General features: G+C 47.8%; 1 protein-coding gene across 2 annotated transcripts in view; it reads right to left on the bottom strand.

The window, feature by feature from the left end:
• Positions 1-4,250, bottom strand: part of HID1 (HID1 domain containing) — a 45,116-nt gene extending 40,866 nt beyond the window's left edge. For both annotated transcript variants that reach the window (XM_050919102.1, XM_050919103.1), the window contains exon 1: positions 3,969-4,250. In XM_050919102.1, the coding sequence (XP_050775059.1) occupies positions 3,969-4,034 (66 nt within the window). In that variant the 5' untranslated portion in view covers positions 4,035-4,250. The remainder of the gene's footprint in view (positions 1-3,968) is intronic.
• Positions 4,251-13,023: the final 8,773 nt, after the last annotated feature.

Below are 13,023 nucleotides of genomic sequence, written 5' to 3'. Positions count from 1 at the left end.
TTTGTTCCTTCTCATCTCTTTAAAAACAGTTACATGGCTGGCAACAAAACATGACAAGAAAATGTCAGAAGATCATGAATTTTATATTATCAACTGATCACTTCTTGAAACTTTAAAGACAATTTTATCACTAATCTATTTAGGAAGAGGGAGAGTTAATTTGTCTAATGATTAAAGCACTCCTAGGTTTGATTCCCAGCTCTGCAACTGACTTGTTGTGATACCCTGGCAGGTCGCAACTTCTCTGTGCTTCAAAGTATCCATTTGTAAAATACCATCTAAGTAACATGAGTGTTGCAGGGGCAGGGAGGATAGTTCATTCATGATGGTAAAGCATCCCCAGACACTCAGATGAAAGGCACAAGTAGTATTATTAAATGGGCATTAACAACTTAAAAATCATATCTAGATAAATTCCAATTATCTAAACGGCTCAGGGAACAGATCTGATTATAATGCAGGTATACCAGCACTATAAACAAATATCTTTCCTATGTGACTACCACCAATTTATATAATTGGAACTGAAAGCACTTTGAAAATCCAATGTACTTTTCACCCTTTATGCTATTTATTGGCTTTTAGCATTTTTCTTGCCATTAAAATGGATTAAATCAATTTCATTTTTGTTTACAGTCAATTTCACTTTCAGGTTCTGGACCCCACATTGTTTGGGTTGAAAGGAAATGTGTATTTGTTGATTTTTAGAAAAACTGACTCCATGGGAAGTTAATTATAATTAATGGAAATGTTTCCAGTTTAGAAAAGCTTGTTTTTACAAAAATCTAAACTTGGGCCAAATCGGGACTCTTTTTAACCAGTGACTGAACATTGTTCTTAGCTGGATCATTTCCTGCTATCAAAGCCTTAGAATACCACAATTGTGCTTTCCTGCTTGCTCAGCTAAAGGTTTTAAGTTACCAGTGATTTAATGAAATGTAAACTTCCATTTGCCCTGCTGCCCAGTGTTAGAAGAGAAAGTAGAAAGAGTACATATGCTGCTGAGAGAGCAGTGCTTAGTTTGGGTAAATACCTGTGGGGAAACTATCCAAACCAACCCAACATTTTGTTTTTAATTCCAGCAACTCAGTGGACTGGGAGGTTACACAGAGATTGTTGCCTCTATAAGGTCAAAAGATTGCAAGAAAGCCCAGTGTTGCATATTGCGCATGCAAACACCAGTGCCCTTCTCAGGTATGTAAATATGGGCGTTTCACTACCTCACCCTCTTTTCCGCATGGCATACGTCTCACCTACATTTCTACAGATGCCTCTAACAAATCCAGCCAAGAACATAGATTGTCTTTGTTTTATTCAGCGTCACTGTGAACTTTATCTCACGACATATGTCAACAAACCAGAGGAGCCACGCAGCCTTCTGGGCCTACAGTACAGGTGATTGCCATGCTTAGAGCTTTCTTTGTAAGCTCCAGATATGACAAGATTAGGTGATGGAGGGGCAAGGGTTTCATTCATTTTGCAATCTCTCCTTCTACAAACACACTTTCAAATGGTGGAAGGAGAATCCAGAATTGTACGGATTTGGAATCTATGACTGTATTAGCACCAAAATGAAGCTATTCTCTCTTTGTTATTCATTCCCCAAACCAAATCTTTGTCTCTAGACCCCTATGTTCATAAATGTTTCTCTTTACTCTGCACCCCTTTATTAATAAGTCTCTCTTCCCCCACCCTTCCCTTGTTTCTCTTCTCCTCCAGTCACCTTTCCTTCCACTATCACCTCCAATTAGTTGTAGAGGATCCATAATCCCCCTGCCATCAGAAATCCTTCAGGGTGGCAGCTCTCCTTTGTAGCTCAGAAATGCTTAGAGATGCTAGAGTCCAAAGAGTAACATGAGCTGCCTCCATTAGACTCCCATTATCTGCTGTCATAAGAAAAGAAGACTTCAGTTCGGTCCCAAAGTAAGATCCACAGCTGCTACTTCACCAGGGCAGCCACCTTCCCTATAATATACAATTCTGATATTTGTTTTACTTCCTTCTCCCCCTTAAACCTACAGAGATAGAGCACCTACTGAAGCACCACAGGTGTGATCCTCCTCTGATACAAGCGGCTCTTAGCTCTTCCCCAGCAGTGTGTCAGGATTAGAATGAAACTAACAACAATCACACCAGCTACACCAGTTTCATTCAGCTACCTCCTGTCCAACAGACAGGATTCTCCTGAAGGGGCTATATGAAAATGCATAGACATGAGAAAAAGTGGAGGAATCCTCTGTTGATTTAAACCCTTGAGCAACTGAATGCCTTAAGAAGACAGAACCTGCCTTATCAGATCAGAAAATTGGTCCACCAAGCTCAGTAACCTGCCTCTGGCAGTAGCCAAAGTCTGATGCATCAGAGGACAATAAAGAAAAACATAATGCACCTACGTAATTGTGCGATGTTGCATAGGGTGAAAATCCTTACTGACCCCTATGGTGGTGAGCTGGTGCCCTGAAGCATAAGATTTGATTAGCATCTATTTCCCTTATTTTAATAAATGCATCTAACTTCTAAATATATGAGTTCATATACAGATTTAATCACAGCTAAAATTGAGTCCTAACAGGATGTTAATCCATGTCACAAAGTCATCACACAATTTAGCACATAATTGCCAATCTCAATACAGGGAAGGCTCAGCAGTGGAATAGTATGGGCTGCTGGTGGTCAGGGTTGAAACGCATTGACAGAGCAATATACGGAAACTTATACAGCCTGGTTCTAACTATAGTTACTAAGTCCTCAGAACTAGAATCCCCCAGCTGTTACAAGTCGGCAGATATGAAACAGCAGGGCTGTAGATTAACACCAATACATTAAAACCACAGGTCTCAAATTCCAATCCTAATCTTCAGAAAATGGAGACACTCTTAACTAGATAGCATAGCAAGGAGCAGTGTACTGGTGAATGTGCCTTTCTCCCAGAGAGAATTTCCATTTACTCAGGTTTTCATGCTTGCCCAGGTTCAAGTTAAAAATCCCATGGCACTACTACTCTCCACCTCTGTCCATGAGCAGTACTGCAAGCTAACTGGCTCTGTGTGTGGGATGGTGCTAACATCCAACAGCTGTTACACCTAGTCACTCTCACCTGTGCCTGGAAGGCAGTTATTATGGGAAGAAGCTCTAGGGGAGTTATAAAATTCATATTATTTATCCAGGCTGCCGGGCAGGGTTGCACACATGTAGGGATATTGTGAAAGACGTGTGATGAGAATGGCTCAGGCACATGGGCAGTGGCTTCCTTGGCACTGCCCCCTGCTACCTTCTACTCCAGCCAGGCCCCCTCTACCTGCAAGGCCCAGTCCCCAAGGATCCTGGCTTACCCCCACCCTTGCCAGTCTAAGCCCCAAAGGGGGACAGCTTTAGAATCTGGGAACAGCCAACTGGCATTCCTTCCGGTGGGTGCTATTTAAAGGCATAAGGAGGAGGGGTGCCACGGTGCAGGGCTTTGAGGAAACCCAGCAGCTGTTATTAAAGGGCAGGATTACCTCCTTCCAGGGGATCCGGGAAATGCAGAGGAACCTCCTACGAGTCTCCCCGGAAACCAACACCCGCCAGGGGCCACCCCCACTATCCACCCCAACACCCACCTGCCCAGGAGCCTCGGGGGTCCCCCAACCAGCCCCCCAAGGGCCTCCTCCAGTCCTCCCCTAAACCGACCCCCCAGTCTGCCCTTACCCCCCCCCAGCCACCTCACAGGAGCCCCCCTTAATGACCCCCCGGCCAGGCGGCTCCCACACGGATCATGGCGGACCCGGCCCCCCTATTTTCCCATCTGACACGATGATCGCTGCGGCCGCTTCTCCCGGTGCCTCCCCCCGCCCAGGCGCTAGGGGCGAGGGGCCCGACGAGCGCCCCCCCGGCCTGGATCTCCAGGCACATCCCGGCCCCGGCCCGGTTTCCCCGGGACACCTGGCCCCGCTCCGTTCGGCCAGGCCCGGCCCAGCCCAGCCCCTCACCTGGGTCTTGGTGGTGAGCTGGATCACCGCCTTCCTGAAGTTGAGCTTGGAGTCGGCGTTGCCCATCCTCCCGGCCGGACCTGCCCGAGGCCGGACCCGGCTCCGGCTCCGGCTCCGGCTCCGCTCCTCCCGGTGAGTCCCGGCGGCCGGTGTAACACGTTACACCGGCAGGGCCGTTTCCTCCCCTCCGGCAGCGCGAACAGCGCCGTTCGCCGCCTTCCTCCTCCTCCTCTCCCTACGCTGCCTCCATCCCCGACCCTCACCTGCTGCCGCGGCGCTGCCCGCCTGTCAAACCCAGCCTCGCAGATGCTCCTGCCGACCCCCCTCCCTCCTGCCTGCCAGCCTCAGCACACGGCTCCTCCCCTTCATCCCTCCTTCCACACGCCCACAGCCCCTCCTCCTCCCCTTCATCCCTCCTTCCCTCCCAGCCACACACAGCCCCTCTTCCTCTTCCTCTCCCCTTCCCTTCATCCCTCCTTCCTTCCCTCCCGCCTGCCACACGCCCACAGCCCCTCCTCCTCCCCTTCATCCCTCCCAGCCACACACAGCCCCTCTTCCTCTCCTCCCCCTCCACACACAGCCCCTCCTCCTACTCCTCCCCTTCATCCCTCCTTCCCTCCCAGACAGACCCATACAGCCCCTCCTCCTCCCCATCCCTCCTTCCCTGCTGCCACACACAGCCCCTCTTCCTCTCCTCTCCCCTTCCCTTCATCCCTCCTTCCTTCCCTCCTGCCTGCCACACGCCCACAGCCCCTCCTCCTACTCCTCCCCTTCATCCCTCCTTCCCTCCCAGCCACACACAGCCCCTCTTCCTCTCCCCTTCCCTTCATCCCTCCTTCCTTCCCTCCTGCCTGCCACAGCACACAGCCCCTCCTCCTACTCCTCCCCTTCATCCCTCCTTCCCTCCCAGACAGACCCATACAGCCCCTCCTCCTCCCCATCCCTCCTTCCCTGCTGCCACACACAGCCCCTCTTCCTCTCCCATCCCTGCCTGCCCCCTCCCGTCCTTTCATCGCTGCTGGTTTTTCCCCCATCCCTTTCTGCCCCCGCACACCGCCTTCACTCCCATTTCTGGTGCTACCCAATTTTCTCCTCCATTCCAGTTTTTTTTCCATCTCCTCTCCCCCACAGCCCAGTCCTCTCTCAACCCTTCTCCTCTCCTACATGTCCCTTCAAAGTCCCTATCTTACCCAGGGCCGGCTCCAGGGGTTTTGCCGCCCCAAGCAGCCAAAAAAAAAAAACCAAAAAACAAAGCCCCGATTGCAATCTGCAGCAATGCAGCAGGAGGTCCTTCGCTCTGAGCAGGAGTGAGGGACCCTCCGCTGAATTGCCGCCGAATACCTGAAAGTGGCGCCTGGCTCCGGAGTTGCAGCCCCAAGCACCTGCTTGATAAACTGGTGCCTGGAGCCGGCCCTGATCTTACCCATCGTCCCCTTTCCTCCTTTTACTGCTAACTGATCCTCCACTCTGTAATCATCCTTCCTCCTCTGTCTTTTACATCCCTGCCAGTTCCACCTCCACACTTTCTTCTCCCTCCTTCAGTCTTTCTTCCTCCTCATCTCCTCCCTCCCTTTCATCCCCTCCTCTCTCAATCTCTTTCCCCTTCTGTTGCTCCCTCCCTCCCTTTTCATTTCTCCTCCTCTCGATTTCCCAGCACTTTTCATTTCTCCTCCTCTCGATTTCCCAGCACTTTTCCTTCTTTCCCAATTATATCATTCCTTTTCCATCTCCCTGTGTCACCTTTCTCTTCTCTGTTACACCCCTTCCCTCTTCCTCACCTGGCCTTTTCCCTGCTTCATTTGATCTCCTGCTTCTTTTCCTCTCTCTCTTTCCCCTTCCTCTTTTTTCCATCATTCCTTCTTTGCCTTCACCTGCTTTATCTGTCATTCTTCCCTCTCCCTTGGTTGTGTCCTGTACTGCTTTATCTGTCATTCTTCCCTCTCTCTTGGTTGTGTCCTGTATCTTATCTTCCCTTCTCTTTGCTTTCATCTCCAAGGACATTTTTCCATGCTAACAGGACACAGCCTGAATCTCTCATCTCCTTGCTCTTCCTCACGCCTCTGGTAGGCCAGCAGCCCAGCATTTCACCTTCATTGTAGCCTCTTCTCCCTCCATTTCCTTTGCCTCCTCACCTCATCCTATCCCTCTCAATTCCGTATGTCTTTGTGTTTCTCCTTTCATGCCCCATGCTTAGCTGGTCTCAGGCCCAAACTTTATCAACAGTACCATCTTGCCACCATTCATCATGAAATCCTTCACATCCAAGAGGTAATAACATTTTTGTGGAATAGGATTGTGAATTGTACAGAAGATCCATCAGGAAGATGGAAGGGGAGGCAGGGTTAGCAGAAAGAAAAAGAAAACCTGCTTTTCTCCTACCTTAACTGAGGCCCAAATCCTAAGGGCCTCACTGAGTTTTCATTCCATTGATTTCAAAGAAAGTTTTGATTAAGTAAAAGACAGTTTTGCAATAAGCTCCATGCATGCGGAGCGCCATTGAAGTCACTGGCTCTGCACACAAGTGCATGGACTGACATGATTGGAGATCAGGGAAGGATTTGGTCAATACTGAGCAGTTAAAAATGTGCTCTGAACTGAGGTACTAAGCACCTGGTAGAGGACAGTACGTTTTTAAGATGGCAAAGGGGAATATATTTTTACATTTACAATTGTCTTTAAATCTATTCTCAATATGTTTTGTATTTTCTAGTGCTCCTTGGACTAGAAGTACGTCTCTCTGGTGGAAGTAAATTGCATTTTAAAGACTTGGATCAATTAAACGAGTTCATTCTTGTAAAATAATAAAAAGTTTACCAAACTTACAAAACAACAGTGGACAGGTCCTCAGCTGGTTTAATTCAATGGTGATTTTGCCTGCATATTTCCTGTCTAGAAATCCTTACTACCTTGTCACATCAAGGACATAGATCAGATCTGAGACCTCAGTGTAAATCTAGAGGAAATTACCTTCCCAGAGTCACGTGGCATGACCATCACCTTCTAATGATCTAGGAGTTTGCATCCAATCATTCACACATTCAGAATGGCCACACTGTATAGATCTGGGGTCAGCAACCTTTCAGAAGTGCTGTGCCAAGTCTTCATTTATTCACTTTAATTTAAGGTTTCGCATGCCCATAATACATTTTAAGCCTTTTTAGAAGCTCTCTTTCTATAAAAGTCTATAATATATAAACAAACTATTGTTGTATGTAAAGTAAATAAGGTTTCAGAATGTTTAAAAAGTTTCATTTAAAATTAAATTAAAATGCAAAGCCCCCCGGACTGGTGGCCAGGACCTGGGCAGTGTGAGTGCCACTGAAAATCAGCTCTCGTGCCACTTTTGGCACCCATGTCATAGGTTGCCTACCCCTGGTATAGACAGATGAGGATGATTTGTAGCTGGGAGCAGAATCTTTTTCACATACGATTATTTTTCATAGATAAGATTTTTTAATTTGTTCATTAAACTGCCTGTGGAAAGGAGCTGGAGTGCAGGATCACCTGAGTCCCAGGCATGGATGTCAGACCCATCATATTAACTCAACAATGCAGGATACTCAAACAATCCTTGATCCTCATTTGCAGCTTGATTAAAGGAAGGAAGGAGACTTACAAATCGGCTACCGATTTTTTTTGAGGCTGTGGGAGGAAATAGGAAAGAAATTCCTTATCCCTCCCTCCTTCATTTCCCTTTTCCACCATCGCCCATGAGGCCCTCTGAACTGTGACCACTCATCTTCTAGTAGAGAGCCTCCTTGGAGCCAGTCAGTGCTGCTCATGGATTGACCAGAGTCTTCTGATACATATCACAGCATTTAGGCATGCAAAATGTCCACTGTTCTTCCAGGAACACATACACTGTCCTTTCTACCTGAAACAATCTCAGAACCATTAGCAATTATCTTTGAGAACTCATGGAGGATGAGTGAGGTTCCAGATGGCTGGAGAAGGGCAAACATGGTACCTGTCTTTAAAATAGAGAACAAAGAGGGACCCAGGAAATTATAGACCAGTCAGCTTAATTTGTGCCAGGGCTGAGCCTGGCATCTCTAGGCTTGGCAGATCATCGCCCCAGCACCTCTGGGCTTGCCACATGAATTATGAAAGTAAAAAAATTGCTTGAGCCCTGGCACGTCTTTTAGTACAAATTAAACACTCTCAGTCAGCCTATCTTCAGTATCTGGTAGGCTAATGGAACAAATTATTAAACAATCCAGTGTAAGTACCTGGAGGATAATAGGGTTATAAGTAACAGCCAGCTCAGATCTGACAAGAACAAATCATGCCAAACTAACCTAATTTCTTTCTTTCATTCGTTACTGGCCTAGTGGATGAAGGGAAGCATTAGTCATGATATATCTTGATTTTAATAAGGGTTTTGACACAGTCCCACATGACATTTTTATAAGCAAACTAGGGAAATGTGGTCTAGATAATATTATTCTAACGTAGAGTGCACAACTGTTTGAAAGACCATATTCAAAGAGTAGTTACCAATGGTTCACTGTCAAACTAGGAAGACAGAGCTAGTGGAGTCCCACGGAGATCAGTCCAGGGTCTGGTACCGTTCAATATTTTCCTTAATGACTTGGTTAATGGAGTGGAGAGTAGGCTTATAAAAATTGCAGATGACATCAAGATGGGAAGGGTTTTTCAAGCACTTCAGAGGTGAGGATTAGAATTCAAAACAATCTTGACAAATTGGAGAATTGGTCGAAAATCAACAAGATGAAATTAAATAACGACAAGTGCAACGTATAACTGGCTAGGTGGTAGCACTGCTGAAAAGGATCTGTGGGTTATAGTGGATCACACATTGAATATGAGCCAACAATGTGATGCAGTTGTGACGAAGACCAATATCACTCTGGGATGTATTGACAGGAATGTTGCGTCCAAGACAAGGGAGGTAATTTCCATGCTCTACTTGGCAATGCTGAGGCCTCAGCTGGAGTGCGGTGTCCAATTCTGGGTGCCACACTTTAAAAAAGATGTGGACAAAATGGAGAGAGTCCAGAGGAGAGCTACAAAAATGACAAAAGGTTTAGAAAGCCTGACCTATAAGGAAAGATTTAAAAAAATGGGCATTTCTTGAGAAAAGAAGACCGAGAGGATCTAATAACTGTCTTCAAATACATTAAAGGCTATTATAAAGAGGACAGTGATCAATTGTTCTCCATGACCACTGAAGGCAGAGCAAGAAGTAATGGGCTTAATCTGCAGCAAGGGAGATTTAGGCTGGACATTAGGGAAAAATTCTAACTATAAAGGCAGTTTAGCTCTGGAATAAGAGGTTGTGGAATCCCCATCAATGGAGGTTTTTAAAAGCAGGTTGGACAAACACCTGGTCTAGGTTTACTTGGTCCTGCCTCAGCACAGGGGGCTGGACTTCATGACTTCTCGAGGTCCCTTCCAGCCCTACATTTCTATGATTCTGCAGATAACTCTCCACCATTGTGTGTGAGCAGGGAAGGGGCGGGGGGGACTGCTGTGGTCTGATATAGATCTACCACACAGATGGCAGTACTTCTTCCAAAAACATCACTATATCAACCAATTGGCATCTTTGGTAGTGAGTCTTGCAGTGCGCTCAAGGATGACAGAGACTCGGCAGCGCTATACATCTTGGGACAAGTTAACTGATAGGTTAGGCTCAGTTCTACTGACATCAGTCCAAATGCATCCACTTCTGCCAGGGATGAGTTTGGCCCCCTGACCTCAATTGCAGGTATCAAAACACACAGCTTTTCACATACTCACCTACATGTCGGTGAGACCTCTTCCTGTTCCCTTCTCTGATTCCCAGTCAAGCCTCTATGGATCCTCATTTTTTTCTGAATTAAGTTCCCTCCACTCTTGAGGCCTTGCATCACAACCACTATCTGCTTAGCCAAGGAGGACTGGATGAACTTCCCTTCAGAGCAGGGGCGGCTCTAGGCATTTTGCTGCCCCAAGCACGGCAGGCAGGCTGCCTTCGGCAGCTTGCCTGCGGAGGGTACGCTGAAGCCACAGGACCAGCGGACCCTCCGCAGGCATGCCGCTGAAGGCAGCCTGCCTGCCGCCCTCGCGGCGACCGGCAGAGCGCCCCCAGTGGCTTGCTGCCCCAAGCACGCGCTTGGCATGCTGGTGTCTGGAGCAGCCCCTGCTTCAGAGTCTATCAATGCTATTCCTTAACTGGAGCGAGGGATTGATCTTGAGCAAGACAAGGCACTTCCTCACCTTAGGCTCAGCCAGCTCAATAACTAACTCCCAGCCCAGAGACTGGCATTGCCAGTTGTTATTTTCGCACCTAGGAGACTCAGTCATGGACCAGGACTCCATTGTGCTAGATGCTGGACACAGAACAAAAAGATGGTCCCTACCCCAAAGAGCTTACAATCATTTGAACCCAGGTCTCCTCTAACTCATAAGGGCAGACTGTAAGCACAAACAGCTGATTGCTTTGGGGGCTCTTTGCAGACTTGGCCACTTCCTAGCTGTCTGTCTCTTCCTCATCTATTCTGGGACATCAAAGGGAGGAGGTGACTCTCTCCACAATTCCCCTCCTGCTTTTCCTCCAGCAGCTTGCAGTACTTCAGGACTGTAATGAAGGATGGAGAACACTGCCCCTGGCTGTACTAGGTGAACCTGATTGCACTGTATTTGATCATTCCAGGAGCAGCTGATCCAGACTAGAACAGGCAGGGTAGGCAGTGTCTGGCCTGCTTTTCAGTGATCTGCACAAACTTCAGAGAACTAGAGAGTAAAAGAAAAGCAGCAGAAACCTACAGAAAATAAGAATGCTGAGCCCTGAGGTAAGTGAGTGCAGCAAATGCAGCAAAGCCATATGTGATGGTTTGGGTGGAAGTGTGTGTAAGTGATAAAGGAGTATAATTTGCACTGATTTCTCATTCAGTGGGTGTGCAAAATGAGGGTCACTCACATGCTGAGGAGGTGGACAAGGTGCAGAGCTGGAAAAGTAACTAATGGGGGATGTACAAAAGTCTGGGGTATGTGGAATTGGGGTGGGGGTTTGTTTACAGCTTCCGGCTTGCTGTTAAGAATAATAAAAATCATTAAAAAAAATAATTGGCTGAGGAGGATTGGAGACCTCACTCAACCTGAGGGCATTTCTCTGTTTGGATGTAATACAATAACTTTTGGACACAGCATTCAAATCAATTCCAGAATTTCAGGGAATGTTCTAGGCATTGTTGGGCAGAATCCCACTGGTTTGGGGGAAAAAATCAGAAAATTGATAGGCGGCATACAGGGAACACGTAATGCACCTGCCATCTGCTTAGCCAAGCCACAGCTTCAAGCACCTCTGCAATTGTCTATAGATAAAAGAACAGGTTGATGGCCCCAATTAACACCTTCCAGCATAACAGTACCGCATCACATCTCTGCCCATCCTCCCAATAGAGTTTAACATATTGACACCCTGAATGATTTATCCCCCAGACAGAAAGGAGAGAAATAATGTTGGCAGAATAGGGGACACAGAGATCCCCTGGCACAGGGTGGGGCAGAGAATGGAGGACTCTGATATGAGGTAGAAGGGGATGCACACAAAGCCCCTCATATGGGGAATATGTGGACCCTGGTACTGGGAGGAGAGCATGGGGGAATGGAGGAGCACAGAGAATCCCACAGCATGGGGGAGAATAGGTACCCCTGAAATGGAGGGAATAAGGGCACAGAGACCCCATAGTATGTGGAGAAATGGAGAGATCACAGAACCCCTGGTGAAGGGAGAATGGGATACCCTGGTATGAGTGGAAAGGAGAAATGTGAGGCATAAGGGGACAAGGGGGACATGGAGGAAAGTGGGGGATGGGGACACATACATAGCCCCTGGCATGAGGGAGTCTGAAATACAAAAGGACGGGGAGGTGGCAAACAGGCCGACTGTGAGAAAATGAAGGAATGCAAAGAACCCCTGGTCTGTGCAGTGAGTTCAGCCTACAGAAGCTACAAATGTGTGACCTCAGTTATTATTATTAAGAGTGACCTACAGACCCTAATGGAGCCTGGAGTCCCATTGTATTTTGCACTGTACATACACATATTCTGTGCCCTACAGAGCGCACAGTCTAAATAGACAAAAGATAGGAGGAACTATTCTTCTGCCCAATTTACAGATGGGGAACTGAGGCACGCAGTGACTTGCCCAAAGTTAGAGCCCTGCGTGGATACATTTGTATCTCTTTGCAGGGCTCTACCCAAAGTCACCCAGGAAGTCTGTGACAGAGCCAGGAACTGAGTCCCAATCCAGCGCCTTAACACCACCATCCTTCCCCGTTTCCCAGCTAGGCCCCTGTCTGCCCGCTTGGGGTGTATGTTACACTGGTTTTGCACACTGGAATGGCAAGTTACACCACTCCATCGCTGCTCACATCACCAGTCACTTTTGCCCACTATTAGGGATTTGCCTTGTCCGCTATCAGTTGCCTCCGCTGGCTAATTGGTGCTGTTTCTGCGGGGAAGAGCTTGCCCTGCAGAAATCCTTAGCACACGTCTTCCTTATTGCCACGTCTTACAGCTGCCATGATCGTGCTACTGCCACATGATCTATCCCGGGCACGTTCCTTGCTGAATGCACAACAGCAGCAGCAGAGTTTTGAAGGAAACGCTCTTCTCTCCAGCTGGGGAGAATCCCCCACCGGAGCAAAGCAGCACAAATGATCATGACGCTTTTCTTTTCTCCGTGCAACGCGATCCCATCGCCTGCAAACAAACATCCGTGAAGACGGCTGGAGCCAATCCCTCTTCCCTCTAATGTGCATGTTCCTACGTCGCCTGCCTGGCACCATTCCGGGTGCAGCCCATGCGCCGGCTATCTCGGAGGCAGGGGTGGGTGGGACTTGCACGCCTCAGATCCGCCTAGCTAAAATGCATCTGAAATTCCTCTGATTAAAATGGGGGGTGGAAGAACAGGGAAGGGAGAGCCTCCCGCAGCCGCCTTTTGCATGGCTTTGCATGCAGCAGTACCATGCTAGAGGTCTCCACCGAGCTGCAGAAACAGGAACTAGGTTCCTCTTTCTTTTGTGCATCACTCAGATATCCCGGT

This window comes from Gopherus flavomarginatus, chromosome 12 (assembly GCF_025201925.1).
Source record: "Gopherus flavomarginatus isolate rGopFla2 chromosome 12, rGopFla2.mat.asm, whole genome shotgun sequence".
In the NCBI taxonomy this organism is placed as follows: domain Eukaryota; kingdom Metazoa; phylum Chordata; order Testudines; family Testudinidae; genus Gopherus; species Gopherus flavomarginatus.
This window is presented reverse-complemented; position numbering and strand designations above follow the sequence as displayed.